At 43.4% G+C, this 27913-nt stretch overlaps 1 protein-coding gene and 1 pseudogene across 4 annotated transcripts in view; one reads left to right on the plus strand and one right to left on the minus strand.

Moving 5' to 3' along the window:
- Positions 1-27913, plus strand: part of Tmem131l (transmembrane 131 like) — a 135086-nt gene that overhangs the window by 101074 nt on the left and 6099 nt on the right. For 3 of the 4 annotated variants that reach the window (XM_027392950.2, XM_027392951.2, XM_027392953.2), the window contains 14 exons: positions 1021-1130; positions 2159-2231; positions 5226-5353; positions 6041-6183; positions 6874-7060; positions 7489-7674; positions 8679-8828; positions 9149-9774; positions 11915-12063; positions 17576-17700; positions 20560-20717; positions 21523-21705; positions 25224-25302; positions 26607-26689. In XM_027392950.2, the coding sequence (XP_027248751.1) occupies positions 1021-1130; positions 2159-2231; positions 5226-5353; positions 6041-6183; positions 6874-7060; positions 7489-7674; positions 8679-8828; positions 9149-9774; positions 11915-12063; positions 17576-17700; positions 20560-20717; positions 21523-21705; positions 25224-25302; positions 26607-26689 (2380 nt within the window). The remainder of the gene's footprint in view (positions 1-1020; positions 1131-2158; positions 2232-5225; positions 5354-6040; positions 6184-6873; positions 7061-7488; positions 7675-8678; positions 8829-9148; positions 9775-11914; positions 12064-17575; positions 17701-20559; positions 20718-21522; positions 21706-25223; positions 25303-26606; positions 26690-27913) is intronic. The other variant, XM_027392952.2, reaches the window with a different exon arrangement.
- LOC103163418 lies at positions 23034-23690 on the minus strand (annotated as a pseudogene).

Raw genomic sequence — 27913 nt, forward strand, 5'->3', positions numbered from 1 at the left:
TGTCATGGAGAGACCAATGGAAATCTAGAGGGAGCCAGGTTACTCTGTGATGCCACCAGTGACCTGGGCACTGTGTGTCTGCTCTGACTCATCTTTAGTGCATTGGCTCTTCCCGTCATGTACTTCTCCCACCTAGTCTGGGTGGCAGGATGGGGCAAAGGGGACAAATTAACAACACTGTACAATAAGTTAATGGCACACCATAACTTGTGCTCACTGAAGCTCCTAAGCTGCTATTTTGACTTAACTTGTAAGTTTCAAGAATAGTTCGAGCAACTTTCAATGTCCCTTCCTAGGATTTGTTTTTTCTTTATGTTTATTTATTTAATGGTGTGTGTGTAGGTGTACAGGGGACGCCAGAGGACTCCTTTCAGGAGCTGATTCGGAGAGTGAACTCAGTTTCTGAGGCTGTGACAAGCACCTTTACCCTGGAGTCTTCAGTATTCAATGTGCCACACTTTCCTGTCATTCTCTCTCCCTTGACATATGTGTAGTTTTATAAACTACTGAATGTTAGACTTTGGGCTTCCTCTAACTGACTGTGTGAATTATTTAAGATCAAGGGCATTTGCTTCTATAGCCAGAATATAAAATGAAGCATCATGATGTTGTTAACTAATCTGTATTCTGTGTAGGCAAGACTTTCTAGTGTCTTACCTTACAGGGATTTCCTTTTTCCCCTTGGCCTCAGATGCAACCCAGGATCTCAGTGCACTGTCTTCTTGGTCTGCTTAATCTTCTTGGGTCTGGCCAGGAAATTATTCATGGTATTACCTTCCCACCTCAATACCTAGTGCTAGGAATTGAACCCTTGTACACCATGTGGTGTACTCCCACATGGATTTGTTTGGAAATCTTCAGGCCATTTCCTTTCTAAGCTGTGTGATGGCTCTCCTGGTGAGATTCAGGTCATGGTTGTTTTTTTTTTTGTTTTGTTTTGTTTTGTTTTGTTTTTGGCAGGAATTCCTTGGGAGGATACCATGTTCTTTGCCATGTTAACCCTCCTCTCCTCAAATCCAGGTGAAATACTTTGTGGTGAGGAATCCGTCCCCTCGGCCAGTCTCTCTGCAGCTCCTGCCTCTCTCTCTATACCCGAAACCTGAAGCCGCTGTGCGCCTGCTGCACAAATGGTAGGAAGATCCCTGGACAGGCTTTTGGGAACACCTACACCTCTTTCTCCCAGGCTTTGTGTGCTGACACAGTGTGAGCCCTAGCATGTACCTAGGAGCCTGGTCCCTTGATGTATGTGGCTTGATGGAAATACTGGCATTGTTTTGTGTGGCACCTTCATTGTTACTGTGCCTGGTCTGTCCTCCAATGGAGCATTCTTTTCTTGACTTAAAGAAACTGCCCCAAAGTTTCATACAAACTTCTAAAATTGAGAATCTTTTAAGTTATGATGATATTTGCTAGCTTGGGAAGTGAATTTAAAAATAAAGTGTTGCCTGCCTGTAATCCTACCACTTGGGAGGCTGAGATGGAAAGATCATGAGTTTGAGACTAGCTTGGGCAACAGAGTAGTTCACCTATCTCAAGAATAAGAGATGAGTTGAGTATAGTGTTAAACAGGATGCCTACAGGTGAATACAGCATCTCACTGCCATGGAGTTTTAGATTTACTTAAAATGTTCCTCTTGGGTAGGAAGCTGTGCAGCAGACTTGATCTCAGGTTTCTCAGCTTTTTCACTGGTGGTGTCAGAACAGCCACTGCCTTTTAGAGGAAGGGGGGGGCCCTAGTACTAGAGGGTGTTCAGCTCTTTCGATGGTGTCTGCTCCCTTGAGGCCAGCAAGACTTCCCCAGCCATGTCAACCTATGTCAACCAGTGTCTCCAGACACTGCCAGTTCCCACAGGCATAAAGCTGCCATTGGTTGAGAGCAGCTTACTTTCAAGTTCCATAGTAAGCTACTTGGAGGAAATCAGTATTGCTTCCTATGTATATCTCTGTTGCTGTGTTTTCTTGTTTCATTGAGTAATACTTCCCTAGCACTTAACAGTTACAAGTGTGGTAGGTAGGTGTGGAAAGGGCTGAGGTAGAAGGGCCATTGATGAGTTGAAGTGTGGTAGTGAGTGTGTGAGTACATACATATTATTAATTCCTTATTGGCTAATCTCAATGCTGTTTTGAACATTGGATTTTGTTTTGTTTTGTTTTTTAGGTTTGGCACAGATATGCAAACGATTAATTTCACAACTGGTGAGTTCCAGCTCACCAAAGCTTGCCCTTACCAGGTAGGAGGTCATCTTCAGACATTGAAACTGCTGACTTGGTAGCTGCAGAAACAGTGGGTCTTATCACCTGGTGTTCTGGTGTCCATATGTTCTGTGTTGGCTCATGTTTTCCTTCTCTGGGCATGAAGCATACATAGCAGGGTTTGCTTGCTTGTTTGTTTTTCAGTGACAGGTTTGTTTGCAGTGACAGCTGCAGTATTAGTTTAGCCTGTGCATCATTTTAACGTGATGGATTAGATTCATGCAAGAGAAGAAATAGCAACTGAATCAGAGCTATGTAAAAAAACTATATAACTAGAGATCTAAAAGTTAATTTATGATTCTCTTAAGATCCTTTGGCCCCTTCAAATTCTTTTTTAGTATGTTGTAAGGGAAAAGTAGATACATTTTTAAAGTGTTCTCCTGTGTAACAGGTGTGGTGGTGCATACCTTTAATCCCAGCAGTTGAGAGGCAGAGGGAGACAGAAGGAGGCAGATAGATCTCTGAATCCTAGGCTAGCCTGGTCTACTCAGCAAGTTCAGGACAGCTAGGGCTATGTGGAGAGATCCTGTCTGAAAAAAGCAAACAAAGAGTTTTCCTGTCTTAGTGATTTGAATAGTCCCTAGATTCCTGTGATATTCGGGTCCACTACTTAAACAGTTTCTTTAGCATTCTTAGATTTCTAGGCAGCCATGGTACCTTTTCTAAACACTTAGGAGCAGAAATTAAATTATCATATTATGGGGTGGTTGTTTGCCGGTGGCTTTAGCCACCTCTTTTCTCAGTTTACATTTAGTAGTGGAGGATTTGTCTTGTATGTTCAGAACCAAAGTGAAAGCAACTATAAAAAGAATATACACAGACATCTACATCGATTTCCACCCGTGTCCCTCCAGAACAATACTTGGTGCAGTCTAAGTGGAAGAGCAAGAGGGAGACCACAGAGCGCCTCAGTCTACCTGGAAGAGCAGGAGGGAGGATCAGAGCAGCTTCTTAGGTGCACTCGCCCTAGAGACTTGTTTACAATAAAGAACCAATCATCCCTTCCCTGAGATCATTTGGGCTGCACCGGAGGGTTAGAGCCATGGCATGGTCACTCATCTCCATGGTGACCCTGCCCCCCTCTCTGCTCCTCTGCTTCTCTTTCCCAGGTAGTATCCAGGGTGATGGAGATTATTAGTTCAAAATACTGAGAAATTCTTTGCCTACTTTTAGTAAGTCATTTATAACTTGAAGTTGAGAAACAAAAACAATTTATTTTATGTCTATTTTATCCAGATTTGTAAATATTAGGTAACTCATCTAGGTGCTTTTATTGACAACTAGAAAATTTTCCTTCTAAGAAATAACATCTTTGTGAGGGGGGATCTTTTTTAGTTTACTGGATTAACAGCAACAACAAAAAAAAGATGCTCAAATTTTAACTCAGAATTGTTAAAACTCTTTGTCGTGGGGCTGGAGAGATGACTTAGTTATGAGTATTTTTCCCCTCTTGCAGAGAACCCAAGCTTAGTTCCTAGAGACTCAATGGTGGCTCACAGTTGCCTATAACCACAGTTCAATGGATTTTGTACACAAGTGCTTAAAAAGACAGGAGGGCAAATATATATATATGCACATAAGTAAAAATATTTTAAAGAGTTTAAAACTTTTTCTTACAAAGAGGGACTTTGACATTGTCATTTCAGTGACTTGCTTGTAGAAGTGTAGGTTTTTTGCGGGGGCATTAAGAATGTTTGGAACTGGGTAGTGTAGGTTTGACTCCATTCACCTCTATGATTTTGAGCAGTTGTTTCATCTCATCTTTGACCTGCATAACAACATTTGAAGATTCAATAAGGTTTATAAAATAGATTGCTTAATATTTTATGTGGGTTAAGTAATCCAGTCCCTGGCATATGAAAACAACAACAACAACAAAAACATTTAATAGACTGCTGCTGCTGATGTCATTACAGCTTTAATACTGAAGATTGGCATCATTTTGGTTCGGTATTTATATTATAGGTATGATTTTGTCTTGCAGAGTTTATAATTTTAATTGAAATGAATATGGCTTATCACTGTTTGTCCTTCCAGGGAGCACAGAAAATGTCAGCAAGGCTTGAAGGATAAAACTAAAAAGATAAATGTTACTGTGAAGATTATATATCATACTTGACAAAAACCAATCATTTTTCATGAAGCAGGAGAAATGTTTTCATAAAAAAATCTGGCCTATCAGTCCTAAAACAACAGTATTAAATTCAGAGGAACACTGGAGGGAATAAAGGCAAATGTGCAAATGTGAATAAATAGCGGTCTCTCTCCCAAAGAGAGAAACTCGTGAAACAAACAAACAAACAAAAAGATAGTTTCTGCATTGGTGGTGCACGCCTTTAATCCCAGCACTCAGGAGGCAGAGGCAGGTATATCTCTGTGGGTTTGAGGCCAGCCTGGTCTACAGAGCGGGTGCCAGGACAGGCTCCAAAGCTACACAGAGAAACCCTGTCTCGGGAAAAAAAAAAAAAAAAAAAAAAGACCAAAAACTAAATTCACTATTAAAGACAATCTATGTTTATGTGATGTGGGTGATCTTGTTCAATTGCTATAAGAAATAAGCAGAAAAAGTCCATTTTCTGATTATTGTTTCTCAAAGTGCTTGGTATAGAAGGCTTCTAACTCCAACTCCCACCCAAACCAGGAGGCAAATCCATTTTGCAATATTCTACTTGATTGTCCTGCAGTTACCATGAAGTTTCTCAGATAAGGCATAGGAAGTATTGAACGCTTAAATGGTCAGGACAAACAAATTCAGATAGATTGGCAAGAGAAGTGGGTGAAACTTGGTGGTATAGCACTTGCCTAGCATGTATAATGTCTTGAATTCTGTCTCCAGTATGACAATTACAAGGAGAGAAAAGGAAATAGGTTGGTGAGGATGAATGCAATCAAGCTTATTATGGGTGTGCTTAGAGACTGGAAACCCACTCTGCTGATTTGCTGTGGTTAACAATGTCCTCTGTTACCTGTAGGGTGAGCCTTCGGAGGAATCCAGTTTTGGCATGCTCCATCTGTACTTGCAACCTCTGGAGATGAGAAGGGTTGGTGTTGTGTTCACACCAGTGGACTATGGAAAAGTCACCTCCCTTATACTAATCCGGTAGGTGTGTCCCTGTCACAGAGTCTGTGTAGGCAATTTTTTGTCAGGAACACAATCATCTCCCTTCGGCTAGCCACTTCCCAAATAACCACTCAGAGACTTATTATTATAAATGCTCAGCCTTTAGCTCAGGCTTATTACTAACTGCTTCTTACAACTTAAATTAACTCGTATTTTTAATCTATGTACCGCCCCAAGACTTGTGACTTTTACCTCTCCTGCATATCCTGCTTCCTTTCCATCTGGCTGGTGACTCCTCTGACTCCACTCTTCTTCTTCCCAGCATTCTCTCTGCCCCTAAAGTACTGCCCAACTTTCAGCCAATCAGCTTTTTATTAGCAATGAGAGCAGCACATTTTCACAATGTACAGGATTGTTCCACAGCAAGTCAGCCTCTTTCTCATTGTCTCGTCTTTTTCACTGAGAGTTGACACTTCTCAGTGTGCAGTGGTGGTGGTGGGGGGTGTTATAGGTTAGGAAGAGATAGGAGCTAAATAGAGATTAAAAGAGATTGTTACGTTTTTAGCTCACAGTATTCTTGCTGTCTAGGAATAGTGCTGTGTAAGCTTTGCAGCATGTGACATTTAAGCTAAGCGTCCCACTGTCTCGAGATGTGGTTTCGCATGTATTTTAGGGCTGTGTTGACTTAAGCCTGGGGTGATGCTGCTGTGCTTCCCTTCATTGTAGGAATAACTTAACCGTCATCGACATGGTTGGTGTGGAAGGATTTGGAGCCCAAGAGCTCTTGAAAGTGGGTGGAAGACTTCCTGGTGCAGGAGGGTCACTACGATTTAAGGTGCCTGAGTCCACTCTGATGGATTGTCGTCGACGTGAGTTAACAGGCCTGATATCTGCAGCATCTTTTTCATTCATTTGATAACTTAGAGTTATTAAATTAAGAATTGATACAGAAACCATAGAACTGGTTAACTATTACTCCTTATTTAGAGTCAACTGAGTTATTAAATTTAGTTACATTTTAAGTTGTTGACTCCCAAAACTCCAAATATAAAATACACTTTCATTTATTTCCAAAGGTTTGATATTGTATCTGAACTATTTTTTAGTAACTGTGATGATGTTAAAACAAAAATGTATATAAAACCTGGGGTGGTGGCACACACCTCTAATCCCAGTACTTGGGAGGTAGAAGCAGGAGAATCAGAAGTTTAAGGCCATCTCTGGCTACTACATAGCAACTTTGAGGCCAACTTGGGATATATGAGACCCTGTCTCTTACCTGTCATAGGTAAGACCTTGCAGTAAATCCAAACTATTTGGCTCCAGGAAGAACAAAACATCAAGTTTTGGCTTTAGTGGGTCTTGAGTATATTTATTGTTTCCTCATTATAGCAGAATCTAGAAGTGATAGAATAAGGAACTATTCTACAAACAAGGTAGAAATCAGGCTTTGACTGTGTTCAACTTTTTCACATTTTAATAATGCTTTGATTCAGTTAATGATTAAAGTTAGTTTTGAAGTTTGTATATACTAAGTAAAACAACTTATTCCTTACTAGAACTGAAAGACAGCAAGCAGATTTTATCTATTACAAAGAACTTCAAAGTTGAGAATGTCGGCCCTCTTCCTGTAACTGTGACGTCCCTGAAAATCAATGGGTATAATTGCCAGGGTTATGGATTCCAAGTGCTAGATTGCCATCCATTTTCGTTGAACCCAAACACATCCCGTGACATCAGTATCGTGTAAGTGCTGGGGATTAAGTTCGTTTCAGTTCATGGTATACTGTTGTGGGAGGTACCCAGCCCATTAGTTACTGACATCTTAGGCTGCTTTTATGTAAATATTTATTTGTGTGTGTTTTTTTAAATTAAAACAATTGTATGAGTGTTTTAGCTGCATTTATGTCTATGCATCATGTGAGTGTATGGTACCCAAGGAGGTTAGAAGAAGTTCTCTGCAACTAGAGTTAGAGACAGTTGTAAGCTGCCTGTAGATATTGGGAATTGAACCCAAGTCCTCCAGAAGAGGAGCCAGTGCTCTTAACCACTGAGCCATCTCTCCAGTCCTGAGTATTGTTATGTAGGCCTACATTTTGCTTCTATTGTTATTTTTGCTTTGTGGTGAGAATTAAAATCAGGAAATAATCATACTGATGATTCCCTTCCCCTAGGTTTACTCCAGACTTTACCTCTTCCTGGGTCATCCGTGAGCTGATGCTGGTCACCGCAGCAGACCTGGAATTCCACTTCACACTCAATGTGACTCTCCCTCATCACATGTTGCCCGTGTGTGCAGAGGTAGTTCCAGGTCCCAGCTGGGAGGAGTCCTTCTGGAGGCTCACTGTCTTCTTTGTCAGGTAAGCTACCGCCTTTCCCACCCTTCTCAGGCAGAGTACTAAAGTCATGATGCAGTCTCCTGAAAATGCAAACTGCCAGAGTGTAAGAATAGAGTGGGAGTTTTATTGCTTTGAGTCCTGTCATATGATCAGGAGACATGGAACTGTGGTGAGATTCCACATTTATTCATTGCCAGTCACAGTGGCAGAGTCAGGGCTGACATTAACTCAGTGCAGTGACTATTTGACATTATAAGACCATAATGATCCTTTATTTGTTTGTTTGTTTGTGTGTTGAGACAGGGTTTTTCTGTGTAGCCTTAGCTGTCCTGAACTCACTTGTGAGACCAGGCTGGCCTTGAACTCGGAGATCCACCTATTTCTGCCTCCCAAGTGCTGGGATTAAAGGCCTGTGCTGTCACTACCTGGCGAGACCACAGTGATCCTTTAATAGTAACTTTATTTGGAAAATACATTTAAAAAATGGATTGTCATGTCAACCTTATGAATATACACATTTAAAAAAAAAACTGAGTATGCTGGGCGGTGGTGTCGGGCGGTGGTGTCGCACACCTTTAATCCCAGCACTTGTGAGACAGAGACAGATGGATCTCTGTGAGCTTGAGACCAGCCTGGTCTACAAGAGCTAGTTCCAGGACAGGCTTCAAAGATTCACAGAGAAACCCTGCCTCGAAAAACAAAAAAAACAAAACTAACAAAAAAATTGAGTGCTTTTTTTTAACCTTTAAAAAATTATGTTATACATTTAATGAAATGTAATACCATTTCTGTAGCTGTTTTCTGTTGTTTATTCACCACTCTTCTGTAATAGAAAAAAAAAATAGGCTTAGGTTTTTTTTTGAGGTTCTCTCATTATGTTGCCCATACCAGACTCAAGCAGTCCTCCTGCCTCAGCTTCTGAGTAGCTGGAACTGCAGCTATATTCTAGTGTGCCTGGCTTATAGTGGCCCTTCTTAATGCTGTTTAGAGTTGTACAGTAATGAATGGCATTGTTTTCTCCCCAGTTTGTCCCTTTTGGGTGTGATTCTAATAGCCTTCCAACAAGCACAGTACATTTTGATGGAATTCATGAAAACCAGACAGAGGCAAAGTGGCAGCTTGTCTTCCCAGCAGAATGGTGGTCCAGTGGACGTGCTCAGCTCCCATTCTCACAAGTAAGACGTCTCCCTCCGTGTGTGTGTGTGTGTGTGTGTGTGTGTGTGTTCATACTGCTCATTTCTGATTTCCTTGCAAGGTAAAAGAAATTTTACTTTTATAGAATTCTTTGTAGCTTGTGTGAACAGTTGCACTATTTTCTTAGATACTCTGTGAGGGCTTAGATCATTGATGGCCTCTCAGTAGAAAACTCATGGGGCTGGGAAAGAAGGGGGAGACTGTAACTCCTTAGGGCACTGCATCAATTGATCCCCCCTCCTTAGAAGTGAAGGTTGGTTTGCTTTGCATTCATACTAAATGTGTTTTTTCTTGTATTCAGAAACAATTGCAAGAATTTTCTTGACACGTACAGCCCATCTGACAAAAGCAGAGGGAAGAGCTGCCTTCCAGTGGGCCCACCGCTGAGCAGGATCCAGAATGCTGCCAAGAGGAGTCCAGCCACCTATGGTCATTCTCAGAAGAAGCATAAGTGCTCCTTCTACTACAGCAAACAGAAAGCCAGTGCATCTATGGCCAGCAGTGCCAACATTGCCACGGAGGAAAAACAGACTTTGACCCTGGCAAGCTCCCTGTCTGCTGTCAAGGAAGACGCTTGCACTGATGTCATGAGTGAGAACTGGGTCAGCCTCAAATATGCCAGTGGTGTGAATGTCAACTTGCAGAAGAATTTAACCCTCCCCAAAAATGTACTGAACAAAGAGGAAAACTCACTGAAAAACACACTTGTCAATAATACTTCTTCAGAATGTACTGTGAAGGAGGGAATACAGACATGTATGTTTCCTAAGGAAACTGACATTAAAACTTCAGAAAATGTGGTTGAGCTCAAGGAACAAGAAGAGCCCTGCCCACAGAAGACTTCTAAGAAGCCACCTGAAACTCCTTTACCCAAAAGCCCACCTCAGTACCAGCAGTCAGACATGCCAGAAGTTTCCAGAAAACATGGTAATGTTAGCCACCTCCTTGATTGTTCTCCTTTGGTCTCTTGTCTATTCCCAGTGAGATGTGGCCTCACCTGTAACCTTCAGACAGATACTGTGCTATCCCCTCCCCCGCTCTTTCCTTCAGATTCTCACACTATAGTACAGTGCAGTCTTGTCTGACTCAGCACTGGACTCTTCCCAGAGTCTCCCAAGTCATAGGGCTACTGAGAAAGCTACTGTGACCGGCTGCTGTGATCTTTGGTTTTAATAGTGGGAGCTGAGTGCATTTGCATACAATTTTAGCCAAGGCATAAATGTTGAAATTGAAAACAAGGCACATGTTTTTTTAGAGTGTTACGACTAAGAATTTTAGGTTTTAGAACAAGGTGAGGGTGCTAATGTGGTATATCATTGTTAGGAGGATATTGATACATTTCCAATTATTTTTTCTCAGCTTCAGGCTTTTTGTAAAAAAGTAGTAACCCCTTGCAGGGTTTCTGACTAAAAAGATCTATACCAACTTTTCTTTTTCTTGTTTTGTTTTTCAAGATGGTTTCTCTGTGTAGCCCTTGTCCTGGAACTCACTCTGTAGACCAGGCTGGCCTTGAACTCAGAGATTTGCCTCCAGAGTGCTAAAATCAAAGGCATGCTCCAACATAACCTGGCTCACCAGCTTTACCCAGCTATACCAGCTTTTCTAATAGCTGCAGCACCTCCTGTTTCCTGACCTTGCTTTTTTGGTTAAAGAAAGACGAATGCTCCTGTGACAGATGCTTTGGCTGGAGAAGGAAATGGGCAGCATGCCCTAGCTGATGCCTGTAGCCTCGACAGAGGGGCCTACACCACCTCTTCCCTTCCCCCCTCCTCTTTCTCCTTCTGACCAGTATATATAAAGAGAGGATCTCATGAAGTAGAGCTGGCTGACCTGGAACTCACTATGTAGACCAAGCTGGCCACAGCTCACAGAGATCCACCTGGCTCAGCCTTCTGAATTAAAGGTGTGTGATACCATACCTGTCAAGCTTTGATCTTCACATTTACCTAGCTTGTTGGCCATCTTCATATTCCTGCAATGAAGTATCTCTTTAAACAGTGCATTAGGGCAGAGTTCTGGGGGTTCTGTTGTTTTCGGCTTTTGATTAGAGTTCGGCTGACAGGATGGAAAGCCGGAATCAGAACACACCCATATTACGAGTCAGGAAGCAAACAGGCAAGTGTAGGGGAAGACACCAAGGTCTCACAACCCACCCACTTTGAGGGCAAATTCCCAGTTAGGCCTCCCAAGAGGCCTACCTCCTAAGGTTCACTGCACCTCCTGATAGTGCCATCTTGGGAACCAAGGCCCATGTTCAAACCATGGAACTCTCATTCCTGGTTACTTGTTGATACTGAAGTGAAGGTATGGAAAGGCTCTGAATTAATTGTAAAGAGCTTTATGCATTTGGCACCAATCCCCAAATGGAAATTTGTCTGTTCCATAAAGAATACTATAATGTAAAAGATAGTTGGGTTCTTTGAGAGGAAAGTTGATTTGAGTTGTTGGGCAAGCATGACCTCAGTCTATCATCAGGACTTTGTCATCGACCCAAACAATGTCTGCTAATCAGTAAACTAAACACTCATCACTCCTTCCACCAGCGCTTGGGAAACATCCTCTTTGTGTGTTTGAATGTGACTACATTAGGTGTGCCTCCAACTGAAATCTTGAAACATTTGTCCTATTTTTGTCTAGCTCATTTAATTTAGTATACTGTCTTTAAGGTTCCTCAGGCTCTGTCTTTCAACTAGGATTTTAATTCTACTTAAAAGCAAAGTCATCTTAACTAATGTGCATGTCGGTTTTGGCAGTGTTTAATGTAGCCCCATTATACAAATTTCCATTCATCTGTTGGTGGACAGCAGGCTGTCTCCACCTTTAGGCCACTGTGAATTACAACAACACAGTAACGTTAGTGCCCTGCCCTCACTTTGACATCTTCTAAAGATTGTAGAACTTTTACATATTTCCACTTGTAAGCAAAGTGAATTTCTGGAGAATCGTGGTTATAAAAAAAAAGTGCCTAAATCTCATTAAATTAAATGAGATTGACAAAAGAAAACATTTAATTATGGGGAATGTGAATGGAAAAATGCTAGAAATTGAATTTTTTTATTTATTCAAGGAAATAACCAGCAAGTGCCTATCAAGAATGAAGCGGACAGCTGTGAGACTGTGAAAGGGGTTGACACAAAGCTGTCTTCAATAAAGAAGAGTCAGAGAGCATCTCCAGAGAGCACCTGTTCTGAGAAGCAGGACACCCCTTCAGTAGAGGTCTGCATTCCTTTCTCTTTCCTATTAAAAAGAACAGAGCTCACACTTAAGGCAGAGAGTACAGATCTCTCCAATAAGTATATTTCTTTCTCTGTAGATGAGTACTATGTTTAGTACTCATAAAGTACTATGTTTAGTACTTTAATATGTTTGTTCACAAAGTTTTATCTTTGGATTATATAGGTGATAGTAAATGTTTTTTAGTGAACCGGGATAGCTTTTATTCTCTGGGGGCCCTAATCTTTTTCTTTTTTTCTTTTTACATTTCCCTTTCTCTTATTTTTTTTTAAATTTTTTTTTATATTAGTTCAAATTAGGAACAAGCTTGTTTCACATGTCAATCCCTTCTCCTCTCCCTCCCCTCATCCCTCCCTCCTCCCCCCCACCCCCGTCATACCCCCCACCCCATCCACCCTCTACTCCCCAGGCAGGGTAGGGCCCTCAACGGGGCCTCCATAAAGTCCACCACATCATCCTGGGCTGGGCCTAGGCCCTTCCCCATGTGTCCAGGGCAAGAGTGCATCCCTTCACATGGGATGGACTTTCAAAGTCCCTTGTTACACCAGGGAAAAATACTAATCCACTACCAGGGGCCCTCTGGATTGCAGAGGCCTCTTCATTGACATCCATGTTCAGGGGTCTGGATCAGTCCTGTACTGGCCTCCCAGACAGCATCTGGGGTCGATGTGCTCCCCCTTGTTCAGGCAAGCTGTTTCTATGGGTTTCACCAGCCTGGTACCAACCCTTTCAATCTTCATTCCTCCCTTTCTGCAACTAAGTTCTAGAGTTCAGTTCAGTGTATATCTGTGGATGTCTTGGGGGCCCTAATCTTAATCAGTGGGTTAATTCCTAGTGACAGTAGGGGAGTAGAACCAGGTCAGAACCTGCTCCATCTAGTTAGTACTGACAGCTCTTTTTCAAGGTAGTCTTGATGAATTGCTGCTCTTTCTCTGTCCTGAATCTATTACCATCTTTTCTCTAAAAGATCAGAAAAGTATTATTAATGTAATAGAAGAATTTTTTTTTTCTGCAAAGAGGGAAGGGTTCAATTTATAGATGAAAATGGTCCACTATGTAGGTCTGAAAAAGTTGTGCCTAATAACAGACATAGGCACATTCTTCATACTCCATGACACTTGAGACAATTGACCAGAGCAAGGAACATGTCATGTCAGAAAAATATCGGTGCAGTGTCATTGAGAGAATAAAAATGTTAACAAAGAATGTTGTACTCAGGCAAGCTGAGCCACAAATACAGAGGTAACAGCAGATATTTTTAAATGAAAATGAACTTGTGGACTCGTCTTGAGAAAAATCAAGTTAACAAAACCCTACCAAGCTAAAAGTAAAAATAAAGATCCAGGGTTTCAGAACCTACATTAGAGGTCTGATAGTGACATCAGCTTATGTTATGTCCAGAACTGAGACTGAATAGTCAGCAACAATAAACCAACACCAGACTGCAAATACTAAAAAGTTTAACAACATAAAGATATAGTAATGTGTAAAAATATATAGAAGGTGGAGTTGATGAGAGAGACGGGTGAAATAAATTTTTAACAGTGATCATTCCTGGTAGAGGGCAATCTTGTGTGTGGCGTCTGTTTGTCTGTCCATGTGGTACTGGGGATCAAATCCAGAACCTATGGATGATAAGTACTGGCCCACACTTCCCCCCCCCCCCACAGTCTTAATCTTTTTTTTCCTGGGTTTTCAAGACAAGGTTTCTTTATATAGCAGCTCTGGCTGTGCTCACAGTCTTATTCTTAACCTTAAAGAGATCTTTGTTGTTTGTTTTGTTCTTGGAGACAGGGTCTTTTTTTACACATCTCTGGCTGTCTTGAAACTCACTGTAGACCACACTGGCCAGGAACTCAAAAGCGATCCTCCTGCCTCTGCTTCTCAAGTGCTGGGATTAAAGGCGTGTGCTACAACATCCGGTCCTTAAAGAGTCCTTTAGTGAATTAATATGTTATGCAGAAAATTTGTTTAAAAGTTGGTATTGCCTTTGGTTTTACCATGATTACTTAAGAAAAATTAGATTCCTATAAATTGGACCTTGGCATTTGATTTAAAAGTAATTCATTGTCTTTGTGTCACATATATTTCCATTACCTGTTTTTGTCACCCTTATGTATGTGTGGGTTCATGGAGAAATATTCAGAAGGAAGGTTTGTGAAATATGGACGGAGTGAGCCTGGTTATTTCTGACTGGTTGCTCTGTATTCTTTCAATTTGGTATAACAAGCACGAATGACTCCTTTGTTTAAATTAAGTGGAAGTGCTACAAAGTAGGTATGCCATAGACATCCTGAAGTGGGTTGAGAAAGGCATTGGCACTTGCATGTAATCAAGCATCAAGACTAATACTGGCCTCCAAGGTCCTGGGAAGCCCCAGAGGAGGTGGTAGCTTGTACAGGTGCGGCACACAGAAGGTCAAGGCAGGCAGGCAGCAGGCATTGTAGGACCTCCAAGGACAGGGCCCATCAGCTGTGAGCAGCTAGGGTGTCATCTGCTTGAAAGGCAGCCGCCCACAGGGAAACAAGGGAGAGAGGGTTCTTAAACACTCCAGATTAGGACTGCCAGGCAGGAGTTAGGGATGGAGTTACCCCTGTGGAGTTGGGCCCGAAGCAGCCTGACTTTCAGGGTTCTCTAAAGCCGTGGTTCTCAGCCTTTAATACAGTTCCTCATGTTGTGTTGACCCCCAACCATAAAATTATTTCATTGCTATCTTATAACTGTCATTTTGTTACGATTATGAATCATATTGTAAATATCTGATATGCAATCCTTGTGAGGGTCATGACCCACAAGTTAGGAACCACTGCTCTAAAGTTACTAAACTGTTAAGACACACACACAGAGTATATGTTTATATTAAAAGAGTTAAGATATGTTAAACTGACTTACTACATGTGGTCTAGATAGTCCAATGAGTGCTTTCTCACAGTGCAGAGGCTGAGAATCATGTACTTGTTCAGTCCACAAGATTGGATGTCTCTGCAGTCCCAGTCTGGTCCTGGAATCCTGGAGGATTCCTGAGAGCTGCTGGTTTTCAGTCTGTGTTGGAATCCTGAAGAGTTCAATTTAATGCTGGCTGCAGCAACAGGATAGATGAACTCAGTAGCAAGATTGAGGACAGGGAGGTTAAAGCAAAAGCTTTCGTATTCAATGTCCTTTTATGTGGGCTACCACTGGAAGGCATGGCCCAGATTTAGGGTGAATCTTCCTACCACATGATTTTCCATCAAGAAAATCCCTCACTTTTAGGGTTTCAATTGATTCCAGACATAGTCAAGTTGTCAATCAAAATACCTATCACACTTTCTCTACAACATGAGCAAAGAGAAGATGTGGCCTGAGTCTGAATGCTGGGCAGTTCTGGGGTATGTGTAAGGCAGAGGAACAACAAGCTAGGCCCAAAGGTGCAGGAGGGTGCACTTCTCATGGGCAAAAGTGAAGTCACCACATTTAGGATAGGGAATTAGTGAAATCTGGAGTTGAACATGGTGTCTTTTTGATACAGTCTTTGGAGACTTGGCTGTTGCCAACAGTGACATAGGAGTCCATATTGAGATTGTGTTAGGAGGTAATGGGGCCAATGACTCTATGGTCCTCTTGGTCTCATGTAGTCCTAAGAAACAGTTGATGCTGCTGGCTCCCTCTGCCACACAAATGTACCAGAACCCCCTAGTACTGTCTCCAGCCCCAAGTCTTCCCTACTCCTTGAACCAGATGAGCCTTATATCTGTGGGTTCTTTATTGTGAGTGTTTCGTTATTATTTTCTTTCATTTATCTTAACCATCAAATCGTTGAGTCCCCATGACTATCAACCGCGATTGTATCCACTCTTCCCTCTTCAGGCCTGTGTAGCTGTCCAGCCATCTGCACACAGTGTTGTCAGCTTGCTTAGCAGAACAGACTTTAGAACCCAAGAATGTCCCCTTGGTTGGAAAGTATATATTCTGGTGCCACCATGTGGCTGTCCTTGGTCATTCCCTTGATATTTCTGTGCACTAGTGATTTTGCGGGGTTGTTGTTCCTTAAGGCCTGTGAAAGCACTCTCCACTGCATTTTTCATTATGAGAAAATCACTTTCAGCAACACACTCCTGGGTGAAGTCTGCAGTGTTTGTTTTTCTAGAGCAGTCTTGAGACTTAACTTTGGCGACTAAGAAGTCCTCACTCCAACCCCGAAATGGGCATCTTTGCTTTTTCATGAACCAAGTCTTAACCAATAGAAAGAACTTTCAGTCTGGGGGTTATGCCTCTGTCCCTGTGAAGTCCCTAGTACCTGTGAAGTCCATGGAGGAGGCAAGTCCCTCCAAGCTGCACAAGTGTTAAGTCTGAGCTCTGTTTTTGAGGGGCAGAGAATGAAAGAGGAAGAAGGCTCCCCCCCCCAGAAGAAGGGAAGATGCATCACAATATAAAAGGCCACTCCCCCATGGCCACCAACTGAGTCTATACCTACATGCAGCGAAGGGGCCCAGACCAGGCTGATGAACCGACAGAAACAGCTGACCTGAACAATGGGGAACTCTTGCTCCCCAGTCTGATAGCTGGGATACCAGCATGGGACTGATCCAGACCCCAGGAACATGGGTTTCTGTGAGGAAACCACAGAATTCTATGTGACCTCCTGTAGTAGTAGTTCAGTGCTTATCCCTAGCATAGGTATGGACTTAGGGAGCCCATTCCACATAGAGGAATACTCCCTGAGCCAAGATACACGGGGGGTGGGGGGAGAGTGGGCCTAGGCCCTATCCCAAAGGACACGATAGACTCTGATGACACCTATGGAAGTCCTCACCATCCAGGGGAAGCAGAAAAGATACGTGATTGGTAGGATTTTAGTTGGGGGAGGGTGGCAGGGGAGGACGGGAGGAAGAAGGGAACTGGGATTGTCATATAAAACAATCTTGTTTGTAATTCAAATAAAAAAAGTTGAAAAAAATAAATATAAAAAGAGCCCACTCCCCCATGGCCACCAACCGAGTCTATACCTACATGCAGCACACATACCTGTAGCTGTCAGTGTGCCACCCAGTGGATTAAGTTCTTAGTAACCGAATTTACACAAGAACTGAGCTCTGACTTTATTTACCCAAGAAGCTGTAGCTAGTTTGGAACATCCTGTGGCAGGCTGCCTGGCTGGTCACACAAAGTTCATCTGATTTTGCTTCAGCAGTTGGTTCATTGAGTTACAGGCACCAATGAGCAGGTGGAGGCTGCAGGGTTTTCCGCAGCTGCCTATATGCCACTAGCAGATCTTTCCCCTCTCAGCCCCTTGGGAGTGTTATAAGCAACAATTTTTTCTTCTCTGTCTGCAGAGCCTGAGAAAGGAGGGAAATGAAAACAGCAGAGACTGTGAAAAGCGGTCTCATGCCTCGCCAGCACTGAGAAGCTCTGGATGTAGATAGAGATGGTCCCCAAAAGTTAACAAAGGCAGTCATGAGTTTTGTCTTCAGACTTAGTCTCTTGAAGCCACATATGTTTGCTTTTTCCTCTTCAGCAGGATGATTCTTATAGGAAGAGGAAGCTTCAGGAGAAGAGAGAAGGAAGCACGCAAAGCCTCAATTGGAATAAAAACCGAACATGTCGAAAAAACAAGAAAAGAGGTGCTGCTCAGGCCTCCAGGTATGTCATGTCTGCAGCCCCTTACCAGTCTAGCCTAGATTTCCATTTCACTGCATTCTTTTGTTTTTGTAAGGTTGTTGGGTGGGCAATATAGCATAGTGCAGTGTATTCAGTCCAAAATGAGGTTGCTGAATTAACACATTTCTTTGTAATTTTACTCCTTAAAAATACTGTAATGTGACCTTTTAAGATTTTTGTTTTTATCTGTCCCTTATAAAATACTAAAAGCTGTGGGAAATTTTAGAGAACAAACCTAAGCTTTCCCTCATAACAAGGCCTCATTCTGCTTATGCTTTTGTGTGTGGGGGGGTGGGGGCTGGAGAAAGCTCTGGCACAGGTACACATGGGCACACCCACCACCCAGCCTTGTAATAAGAGTATAGCCACTATGCCCCCTGACCTTCACTTTAACCCTGTAGAAAGGACAACTGTTCAGCTCCAGTGAGATGGTGTCCTTAATGGAGGGGTTTATGTCAGGCCACATGGTTGGTAAGGCTAGAGTTCATATGGAACCTTTGAAGTTGGGCACTATGCCTTGGAAACCATGCTACATGGAGGCACTAGCATCTCAGACTTGCATTTCTTTACCTGGAAGATTAGGGACTAAACAATGTCTGTGGAAGCTCTCTCTGTGTTTCGAGGGTCCCAGAGATAATCCCCTAAATCTAGTGTACTCAGCTTGAAGGATTTTTGTTTGTTTGTTTGTTTGTTTAACCAGATCAGCAGTCACTCTGACTCTACATCCAGCAAAGGTGGCTTTTGAATTCAGTGTTTTCATCTTAAACTCCCAGCATACCACACATGTATGTTGGAGCCTCTAGCACACATAGCCTCTTTCTTTCTTTAGCTACAAGCAGGGTTTGCCAGTTCTACAGTCCTTGTTTGAAGGGTGTCCCCTTCAGTGCCCCAGTTTCTTGTAGAAAAGTGCATTCCAAGATCCTGGTACCTGTCCTCAGCAGTCCCTGGATGGCAAGAAAGCCATGCCCTGCCAGGACCCCCCCTCTTCCCATGCAGGCTTTTCTTTTATCAAATCCTGCCATCTATAGACATCACCACCGTGTGAACTTGGTTAGGTGTTTCAGCATGCTGTTGTCAAGGTCCTTGGCTCTTGCACATTTGAGTGGGAATGAGGTTCCACTGTGCTACAGTTGAGCATTCTGAGGGCTCAGTGAACCCAGGAAGGCTGCTACAGAGTTCAGAACCCAAGTGGGCAGCCACTGAGCTCGGCACTGAAGGAGGCTGCCACCGAGCTCAGAGACCATGGTTCGGCATTGTCAGAAGCTCCTCAGGTTGTAGTCTGTATTCCACCAAGACAGTCAGATGACAGTTCCAGTGTAGCTTTCTAGGTCTTTCTATACCCAGTTCATATACAGAGTCAGCACAGTGGAAATAAACATGTTATATACCACATTTGTTATTGATATTTATTAAAGAATTGGAGTGCAATATCCCATATAGAGGAAACATCAGGCTTTTCTGCATTCTCCTATATGCATTTTCATGAATGTGGTTGACTTTGGGATCACGTCAAAGTATGACAGATAGATAGATAGATAGATAGATAGATAGATAGATAGATAGATAGATTGATAGATAACAACCTCACCAATTGCATCTTAGGAAACTTTTCTGAGATCCAAGAAAATGATTAAATTATTTGCAAGTAACTTGTAAGCAGTCTGTATCCACCCACAATTGAGAACATGGGAGGCACTGGCAGATGCCGCTGGACTGTTTTTCTGGGTGCTTGCTTCTGTTCACATACTTTTTGTCTCAACCAGAAGCCAGTGACTTCCCACTCTGCATCTCCCATGTCTAGGCTGTTTTCTTGCCACCCCATACACTGCACAAAGGCACTGCCATGGCCCATGCAGAGAGCCATTTCATTATTCACAGTGTTTATATAGTTTTTCTTTAATTTAAAAAATTTTTATTAGTGTGTGTGCACAAATGGGGGTATGTGTTGGGAGTATGTGTTGATGTGGGAGTGTGTGCAAACATGTGGAGTCCAGAGGCTGATGTTGGACATCTTTCTCAATCACTTCACCTTAGATTTTGAGACTGTTTCTCACTGGACCTGGAGCAAATAGATTAGCCTGGCCTTTGAGCCCCAGGGATCCTCCTGTGTCTGCCACTCCAGTTCTGGGTTTACAGGCTGCTGTGTCTGGCTCTTTATATGTCTAGTAGAGATCAAACTCTTGTCCCCAGGCTTGCATACCAAGCACTTTAGCAAATGAGCAGTCTTCCTAGCCCATGCATTTCTATATTTCTACTTAGAAAAGTGAATTGTAATTATTTCCTTGAGGAGTTCATGGCCCTGTAGCAGAGGTGTGGTTTAAGTTAGGAATTAGGGAAGCTGCTATACTTTTATAGCAGTGTGCAGTGTATGGAAATTGCTAAGCAAATGTTTGCAAATGAGGAAGAATATATTTAAATGAACTCTCTGGTCTCCCACCATACACTAAACAGCAGGTTTACCCACTGAAAATTGAAGAAACAGGCCAGGAGCCCTGGCTCTGCTCCTGAACTGCCAGGCAACCTTGAGCAACACTGTAGGGTCTCTTTTTCTCATTAAATATCCCTAAATTCATTCTAATTCAAAATGGTAACCTGTTGGGGATGCAGGAGTGCAAAAAAAACTGAACCTATAACTTATATGTGCCAAGCATACTAGTACCACTGAGCCACACCTCCATCTCCCACATCTTTTAGGGGCCTACCTTGCTCATCATCCTCCTATGGGACTCAGAGAGGAGACCTCAACTTGTCCCAGATTGCAATTCTCACTTGACAAATCTGAAGCAGAAAGTGTATTTGTGTAATGAGATAGAGATGTAATCTTTCTCATGGCTCTCCCAGGCCTTCTGAACAGAATGAACTGAAGCTTGTGTGCAGTGACTTTGAGAGGCCAGAGCCAAGCAATGACATCAGAAGCTGGTGTGCACAGGACAGCACTGGGGAGATGTGTAAAGCTGGTGTGGAGATTTCAGGCAGCTCCCCTGCACGGAGAGAGGAGGGTACGTAGCACAGACCTGTGAATGGTTTCCTTGCAATCTGTTCTTCTTAAAGAAGAAGGTTTTCGAGAAATAGCACGTCACAGTCTTTTTACAGGCAACGTAGCTGTTGGCAACTCCAACAGAAAGTTGTCAGGGTTAGATGAGAAAGCACATGCTCTTTTGAACCTGAGCACGGCTGCTGACCCCTGAGGTCTGTTCTCTCCCAATTGTCATTGTGCATACAGTGGTTAAAGGAACAGGGCCAACATGCACAAGGCCTTAGCCAGGGCTCCTTGGGGAAAGGTCAGAGCCAGGTAAGTGAGGTGTCCCACTTGTAACAGGTAGCTTCTGCATAGGTAGCCCTGTAGTTTTTGGATCAGAGTGCTGGCCCACCAGGGGTCTGTTGGGCAATACCCCAGGAGTGAGAACTGTGGGGACACCAGTGCCAGAGCCAGTGTAGAATAGAATAGTCTATTCAGTACATTAGACTCGATTTTCTTGCTAGAAATGTTAATTACTTCCTGAACCCTTTGCATGCAATTCAGTTGTTTTGCAGTTTGAGTCTCACATCCCATGTGCATGCTAAGCAAGCACTTCTTCACTGAGTTGCACAAAGCCCTGGAGCCATTCTTAGATGAAGGTTCTGCTTGGTCCTACTGTCTGTCCACATGTGTTTCCTCAAGTACCAAGGTCGTGGTTTTACTAGCTGAGCGGAGGTGGTGGCCATGAACCTACCGTGCCCTTCCTATTTTCCTTCTCCACGTGCCATCAGTGGCACTAGTGGGAACTGAGTTAGTGCAGCATGGCCCCTCTTCTGCCTCTCCAGACAGTTACTACCAGAAGTCTGAGAAGAAGTGTGCAGACAAGTTTTGTTCGGACTCCAGCTCTGACTGTGGCAGCTCCTCAGGCAGCGTGCGGGCCAGCCGGGGCAGCTGGGGCAGCTGGAGCAGCAGCAGCTCCGACTGTGACAGGAAACTAGTGGTGGATGCCCAGCACCTTCTGCCACCCGGTGAGTACAGGGCCCTCATCCTGCCTGCAGCCAGCACACAGTCCAGGGGTGCTGTACATAAACAGAGCAAATGGGCTGCGGCTTTGAGGCTTGGCTTGCCTCAGCCGTCTGCTAGCCTCTTCTCCTCTCTCCTCCTGGTCACCATTGTTAACTGATACTATTTCATTTCTATCCTTGATACACTTCAAAGACCTGTATATTTGTATACCATTTTTGTTGTGCTAAAATATTTCACAGAACTGACCATTTTTTAAACCATTTTTAAATGTGCAGAATGGTGGCATGGAACCAGTTCATGCACATTGCTGTACAGCCATCCACCACCAGAACTTTCCATCCTACCCTACTGAAACTCTGTATCCATAAATAGGAAGTCCAGTTCCTCTCCAAGGAACCTCTGCTTACCTCTTCTATTCTCTGACCCTAAGCATTTGTCTGCTTGGTTATCTCAAATAAGTAAGCCCTGAGTGACTATAGACATGCCTGGCTGTCTTCTGTGGAGTATAGGATTGTAGATTGTTTATGGTTGTTGTATGGAGATCATGGATGATTGTACCCATGTCTGATTTTTATATGTGGAACAAAGGATTTTGGATCTTGCATGTTTATTTTATGTGGGTCAGAGATGATTATCTTTTGGTGAATGATTTTACCCAACTTGACATCCTCGGGACTCATCTACATTACAGAACATATCAATTCCCTTCCTTGTCAAGAATTAATGACATTCCATCATGCATGTCTAATATGTTTGTTTATTCGATATGTTCATCAGTGGGTAGCTGGTGGCCTTTACCTTTTGGCTATTGTTAATAAGAATAGTGCTATTACTGGCACTTATCCTCCTTGTTCTTGAGAATTTAGTGACAGGAGAGATCTGAGTCATGATTGTATTCCTGTCCCCCAGAATTAACAACTTTTTCCACATTTACCTTGTGGAGTTTTTGTTTTGTTGTTGTTACATCTATTTGTTATTATAGGGTGTGTGTGTGTGTGTGTGTGTGTGTGTGTGTGTGTGTGTGTGTGGTGTGCACATGCATGCATGAGTACTTGGGTGTTTGCATGCATACACACACCACACCATGTTGTGCATGTTGAAGTCAGAAGATAGTTTGTGGAAATTGGTTCTCTCCTTTCACCCTGTGGGCCCCAAGGATTAGACTGAAGTCATCAGATGTGACAGCAGGTACCTTGTTACACACACACACACACACACACACACACACACACACACACACACACACATTTTTTAAAGAGAGGAAACCATTTGTCATCTACCCATTCTTCTCTTCCCAAGAGACTCAGTATCATGAACTTTTTTTTTCCAAAACGAGAACATTTTATTTTTATGACTGACTGAAATCCTCAAGATGAACTGGATGCTGCAAAAGCTGCTCTCTTGGGTTTAGGTGTTGTCCCTTCATGGAATCCATGTTTGAATCTTCGATAGACAATTTTTAGGTGCCTCATCCACCCAGTCCCGGTAGTGTTTCACCTGTTAGCCTCGGCGCTCCAATTATACTTTCCCTTGTGCTTAGCAAAGTAGCCACATTTGCCACAGGTGGACTTCTGAAGGTGATAGGCCTTAGAACCACAGTGGCGGCACAATGTGTCTTATTGGTGACACTTTCCAAAGGATGACGTTCCTTTCGTAATCTTGCTTCTGCCATCGAGGCCAAAGAGACCATGAACTTTTTTGCATGCTTTTAGTACATTCTTTTTTGTTTTAAGCTCATAATTCCATCAGAAAGATGGAATTATGCACATTCTGCACATTTAAACATCCATGGAAAGATGTTTGTTCTTAGCTTTTATAAATGAAACACTAGCTTAAAATAGCATTCTGGTTTTCACTAACTTGTTCAACTAGTCTGTGTGAGCAGCTCATTCTGTTGAGTTGTTTTCAACACAGTCAAAGGGACATGTAGAGACTCAGAGAAGCTCATTGTCGCTCTGTGTGTGCAGACGTGTTCACCTTGGGCCATGCGTCCTGAGAAAATGCAGGCAAGTTCCTGCTCCCAATATAGATATGTGTGTGTGTGTGTCGGGGGGGTCAAAGTAATCCTTGATTGCCCTGCAGTATGTGGTGCACTGGCTGGCAGTTCATGCTTGAGTCAAGATTTCCCAGAAGTCCAGGGCACTTGCCACTGTCTCCTATCTCCCATCTCCCCTATTAGGGATGCTTACAACAGAAGCTGGTAGACAGGTGTGGTGACCTAGCCCTGAAAGCCCAACATTGCCACTCAGGGAGCTGTTGACAGGGATTGCGACTTTCAGGCCATGGGGCAAGACCCGGCCTCAAAACCCTAAAATAGGGCTGGAGAGATGGCTCAGAGGTTAAGAGCACCCACTGCTCTTCCAAAGGTTCTGAGTTCAATTCCCAGCTACCACATGGTGGCTCATACCCATCCATTATGAGATCTGGTGCCCTCTTCTGATGTGCAGATATATATGGAAACAGAATGTTGTATACATAATAAATAAATAAAATCTTAAAAAAAACCAAAAACTAAAACACTAAAACAAGAAGCGGGGCTGTGGTATAGTTCAGTGGCTTAGCATGTGCAAGGCTCAGGGCTCATATCCAAATCCAGATGCCCAAAAGGAACAGGTTGTGATACACCAGCCCTGGAGAAGGCCCCTCTGTGATGCAGCCCAGGTCCTCAGCATTCTTCCTGTTTCCGTCTTGTTCCCATTTACCCCGTCAGTGTTTTCCTGGTGCTCCTAAAGTGCCAATCCACAGATCAGTGCTTCATGTGTGTTTGGCCATGTGCATTAGGTATAAAAGGTAAGACTTTCTCAGCCTCCATGAACAGACTGGGCCCCTTCCTTGGAGAAAGTTTCAGCATCATAGAAACAGACTAGTTAAGGGGCAGGTTTTTGACATTTTGTTGGATGAGAAGGATTTTCATGGCTAGGGGCAGCTTGGATTTGACATACTGGTTTTGTACTCTGTTTACCAAAGGACCAAGAGTTTGCCAGGTGATATATACATGGAGCTTGAAATGAAAACCTAACTTTGAGAAAACATAGAAGGGCAGTTTAGTTTAGGAAAAGGGGGTGACATTCAAAGAACTGTTAGTAAATATTAATGGTATCACTGTACAGTACACTGTACACTCTTGATATTGTGTCTGAAGTTTATGGCATGGCAGGAAAACATTTCTGAGCTTGAGTCCCCAGCACACATAGAAAAGCAAGGGTGGTGATGGCTTGGAAGGCAGGGCAAGGACAGATCTTTGGAGCTCATGGGTTTAGTTCTGTGTTCAGGGGCAGCCCCTGTCTAAAACACCAAGATAGAAATGACAGAGGAAGACACCCAATGTTGACCTCTGGCTTCCACATACCTGTGGACATGCACCTGCACATACACATGCAAAATGTACAATAAAGAGAAATATGAAAGACAAGTCCCTTGTTAGGGTTAGGGAACACAGCATGTTCTGCTTGTTCTGAACCCAGAACACGCACAGTTGAGTTGAGACGACAACTCTGATAGTGTGTTGCTTTCAATGCAGGAGATGGTGTTTCCTCACAGGACTTTTCTCCGGAAGCTTCCATCCTCGTGAACCTCTCTAAACACATGTGCAGCCCCACGTAAGTTCAGGATCCTCGCTGCCACAGTGTGGATCTGCTTTCTCTGTCTGTGAGGTGCTTCTCTTGGTACTTTGCTCTCTAGGCTGAACTATGGAAGCCTTCCTAAAGACCCAGGAAAGCGAAGTCTGAGTACATACAACTCAAGAAGAATGATCACGATTAGGGCTTCTGTGGACATTCTCTGCTTTTGTTGTCTTCTCAGTGTTGTGACACACTGGGGAATGTGTCACCTCTCATCTCCCCTGGGCTAGGACTTCAGTTCAGTCTGAGCACCAGTGGTTGAGAAAGCATCCATGGAACTGGTGGACACATTTACAGTTCCTCTGTATGATGCTTTCTTGCAGCATTAGATTAAAAAAACAAAACAAACAAAAAAAGATACAGTTACCCCTTGGTGTCTGTAGGCAGTGGGGTCTTATAGTTACCAAGTGTGTATCCCACAGATACACACTCTGAACCATACAGCTACTCAAGTCCCCTCATATAACACGGATAGTGGGATATGCCTGTAATCCTGGTACTCAGAAGACTGAGGCAGGAGGATTGCCATGAGTTTGAGCAGCTTGGGGCTTGTAGTAATAAGGACTAGACTGGCTAGCCTATGTTTCACTATGTGGTGAAACCCTGTCTCAAAAGAACAACAGGACAATATTTTCATACAACTATTTGTGTGCCAATTCTCCCCTATACTTTAAACCATCTCTAGATGACTGGCACTGTTAATGCAATACAAATAACTTGTAAATTGATGTCAGACTACCTTGTTTAGGGAATAATGACAAGAGAAAATGTTTGTGTTTTCAGTACAGACTCAGCCTTTACAGGTCTGAGTCCACAGTACATGGTAGCTGCTGTGCAATGCTTCCTCCAGATATTTTAAGGCCACCCACATGGAACCTGGGATGACTGGAGGCCAGCTGTACCTTTCACAATGAGAGGAGTGCAGCATCAGCAGAAAGGACAGAGCTTTGCCTTGCAAGAGGGCAGGCGTACGAGTGTGTAAAGACTTGGCTCCCACATAGGAAAGCTCCCTGTGAACTAACTGTCAGAGGCAGAAAGCCAGCCAGCAGTGAAGACACTGCTGTCTGTACAGATTGGAAGCTGCAGCCGCCCTCATGGTAGTCCAGATGGCTTGTTAAAGCAAGACATCGTCATATTCCTCAACTCTCTCCTGGCTTTGTGAATCTTAACATCTGTGTGTTTCTGAAGAGGCTTATGTGAGACTCAAGTGAGACTTGGTTATGTGATGTCTGGATTTCCTTGTGCAGAGAAGTCATGGTTTCCTCTCCTCCCTTTGCCCACAGAGATGTGAGTAGCCTGTCTCAGTTCACAGAGTCCTCCTCTCCCAGTCTTCCTGCTGCACCCTCAGGTGCTGGAGAAGAGAAAGGTGAGTCTCACTATGGCAGGCATCAGCCAAAAGCTGTGCATGGTTTCCTGGCTGGGAGCCGGAGAAGGCACCTTGGGTGGGGGCCTCTCCTCAACCATGTTTGCTGGCATTATGAGGGCACCTGCTCTGTGGAGAGACACATCAGCTGCCCCAGCCCCCGATTCTGCATCATGGTGAACACTCTTGGTAACCAAGACACAGACAGACATTACATAGCTCAGAGGCCCCCACTACACTGAGCTCGCTTCCCCAGTAAGATAACAGAAAGCACATGGGTAGGAGGTCCAAGAGAAGCAAGACTGAGGTGGGAAGCAAGCCAGAACAGTGGGCTTCCTGTTCTCAACCTGGCCCTCATCTCCCCTAGCCACCATATGGGATACCATTAACTGGGCCCCAGCAGCCTGGGTAAACAGCTTGGCCTCTGAACCAGGATTGACACAGAGAATTGAGTACTGTAGGTATGTAAGACACTGGCCCCAGACTGGAGACTTTGCTGGTCAGAAGGAACCCTTGCTTCTGCCTGAGGAGTCTCTTTCTCTCCTTGCTTTGGTAGGGTTTCTATTGCTGTGAAGAAACACCAAGCTGACCATGGTGACTTTTGAAGGAAAACATTTAATTAGAGCTGGTTTACAGTTCAGAGGTTTAGCCTATTATCTTCATGGTGGCATGCAGGTACACATGGTGCTGGAGAAGGAGCTGAGAATTCTATATCTTGATCCATGGGCAGCAGAAGCAACTGTGTCATTGGGAATGGCTTGAGCATATATGAGACCTCAAAGCCCTCCCCTACAATGATACATTTCCTCCAAGACCACACCCCCTAATAGTGCCAATCTCTATGGCCCATCATTCATAAACATGAGTCCATAGGGGCCATACCACCACACTCCTCCCCCATCAGTTCTCAGCTTCTCCATTCTTCCTCTTAGCCTTCTCTCTGTCTTTTCTCTGGTAATCTGTTTTATTATGCAACTTCTTCCAAATCAGGAATCATGGCAAGAAATGCCTGGTGTTTCCTCTTAGTGGTAGCATTAACTTTGGCATGCATACTCATTTCTGTGCCTAGAAATTTGTGACAAACAGAATGCTGCTCAGATGGAGGTGGAGAGTTCCAGGTCAGCCTGAGCTATACAGCAAGGCAAAAGCTGTTCTATCCATTGGAGAATTGGTGCTGTCTCACAGATGTGTTCTCAACTAGTCAGATCATTCATGGAAACAGATTGC

Source organism: Cricetulus griseus, assembly GCF_003668045.3.
Source record: "Cricetulus griseus strain 17A/GY chromosome 1 unlocalized genomic scaffold, alternate assembly CriGri-PICRH-1.0 chr1_0, whole genome shotgun sequence".
Lineage (NCBI taxonomy): Eukaryota > Metazoa > Chordata > Mammalia > Rodentia > Cricetidae > Cricetulus > Cricetulus griseus.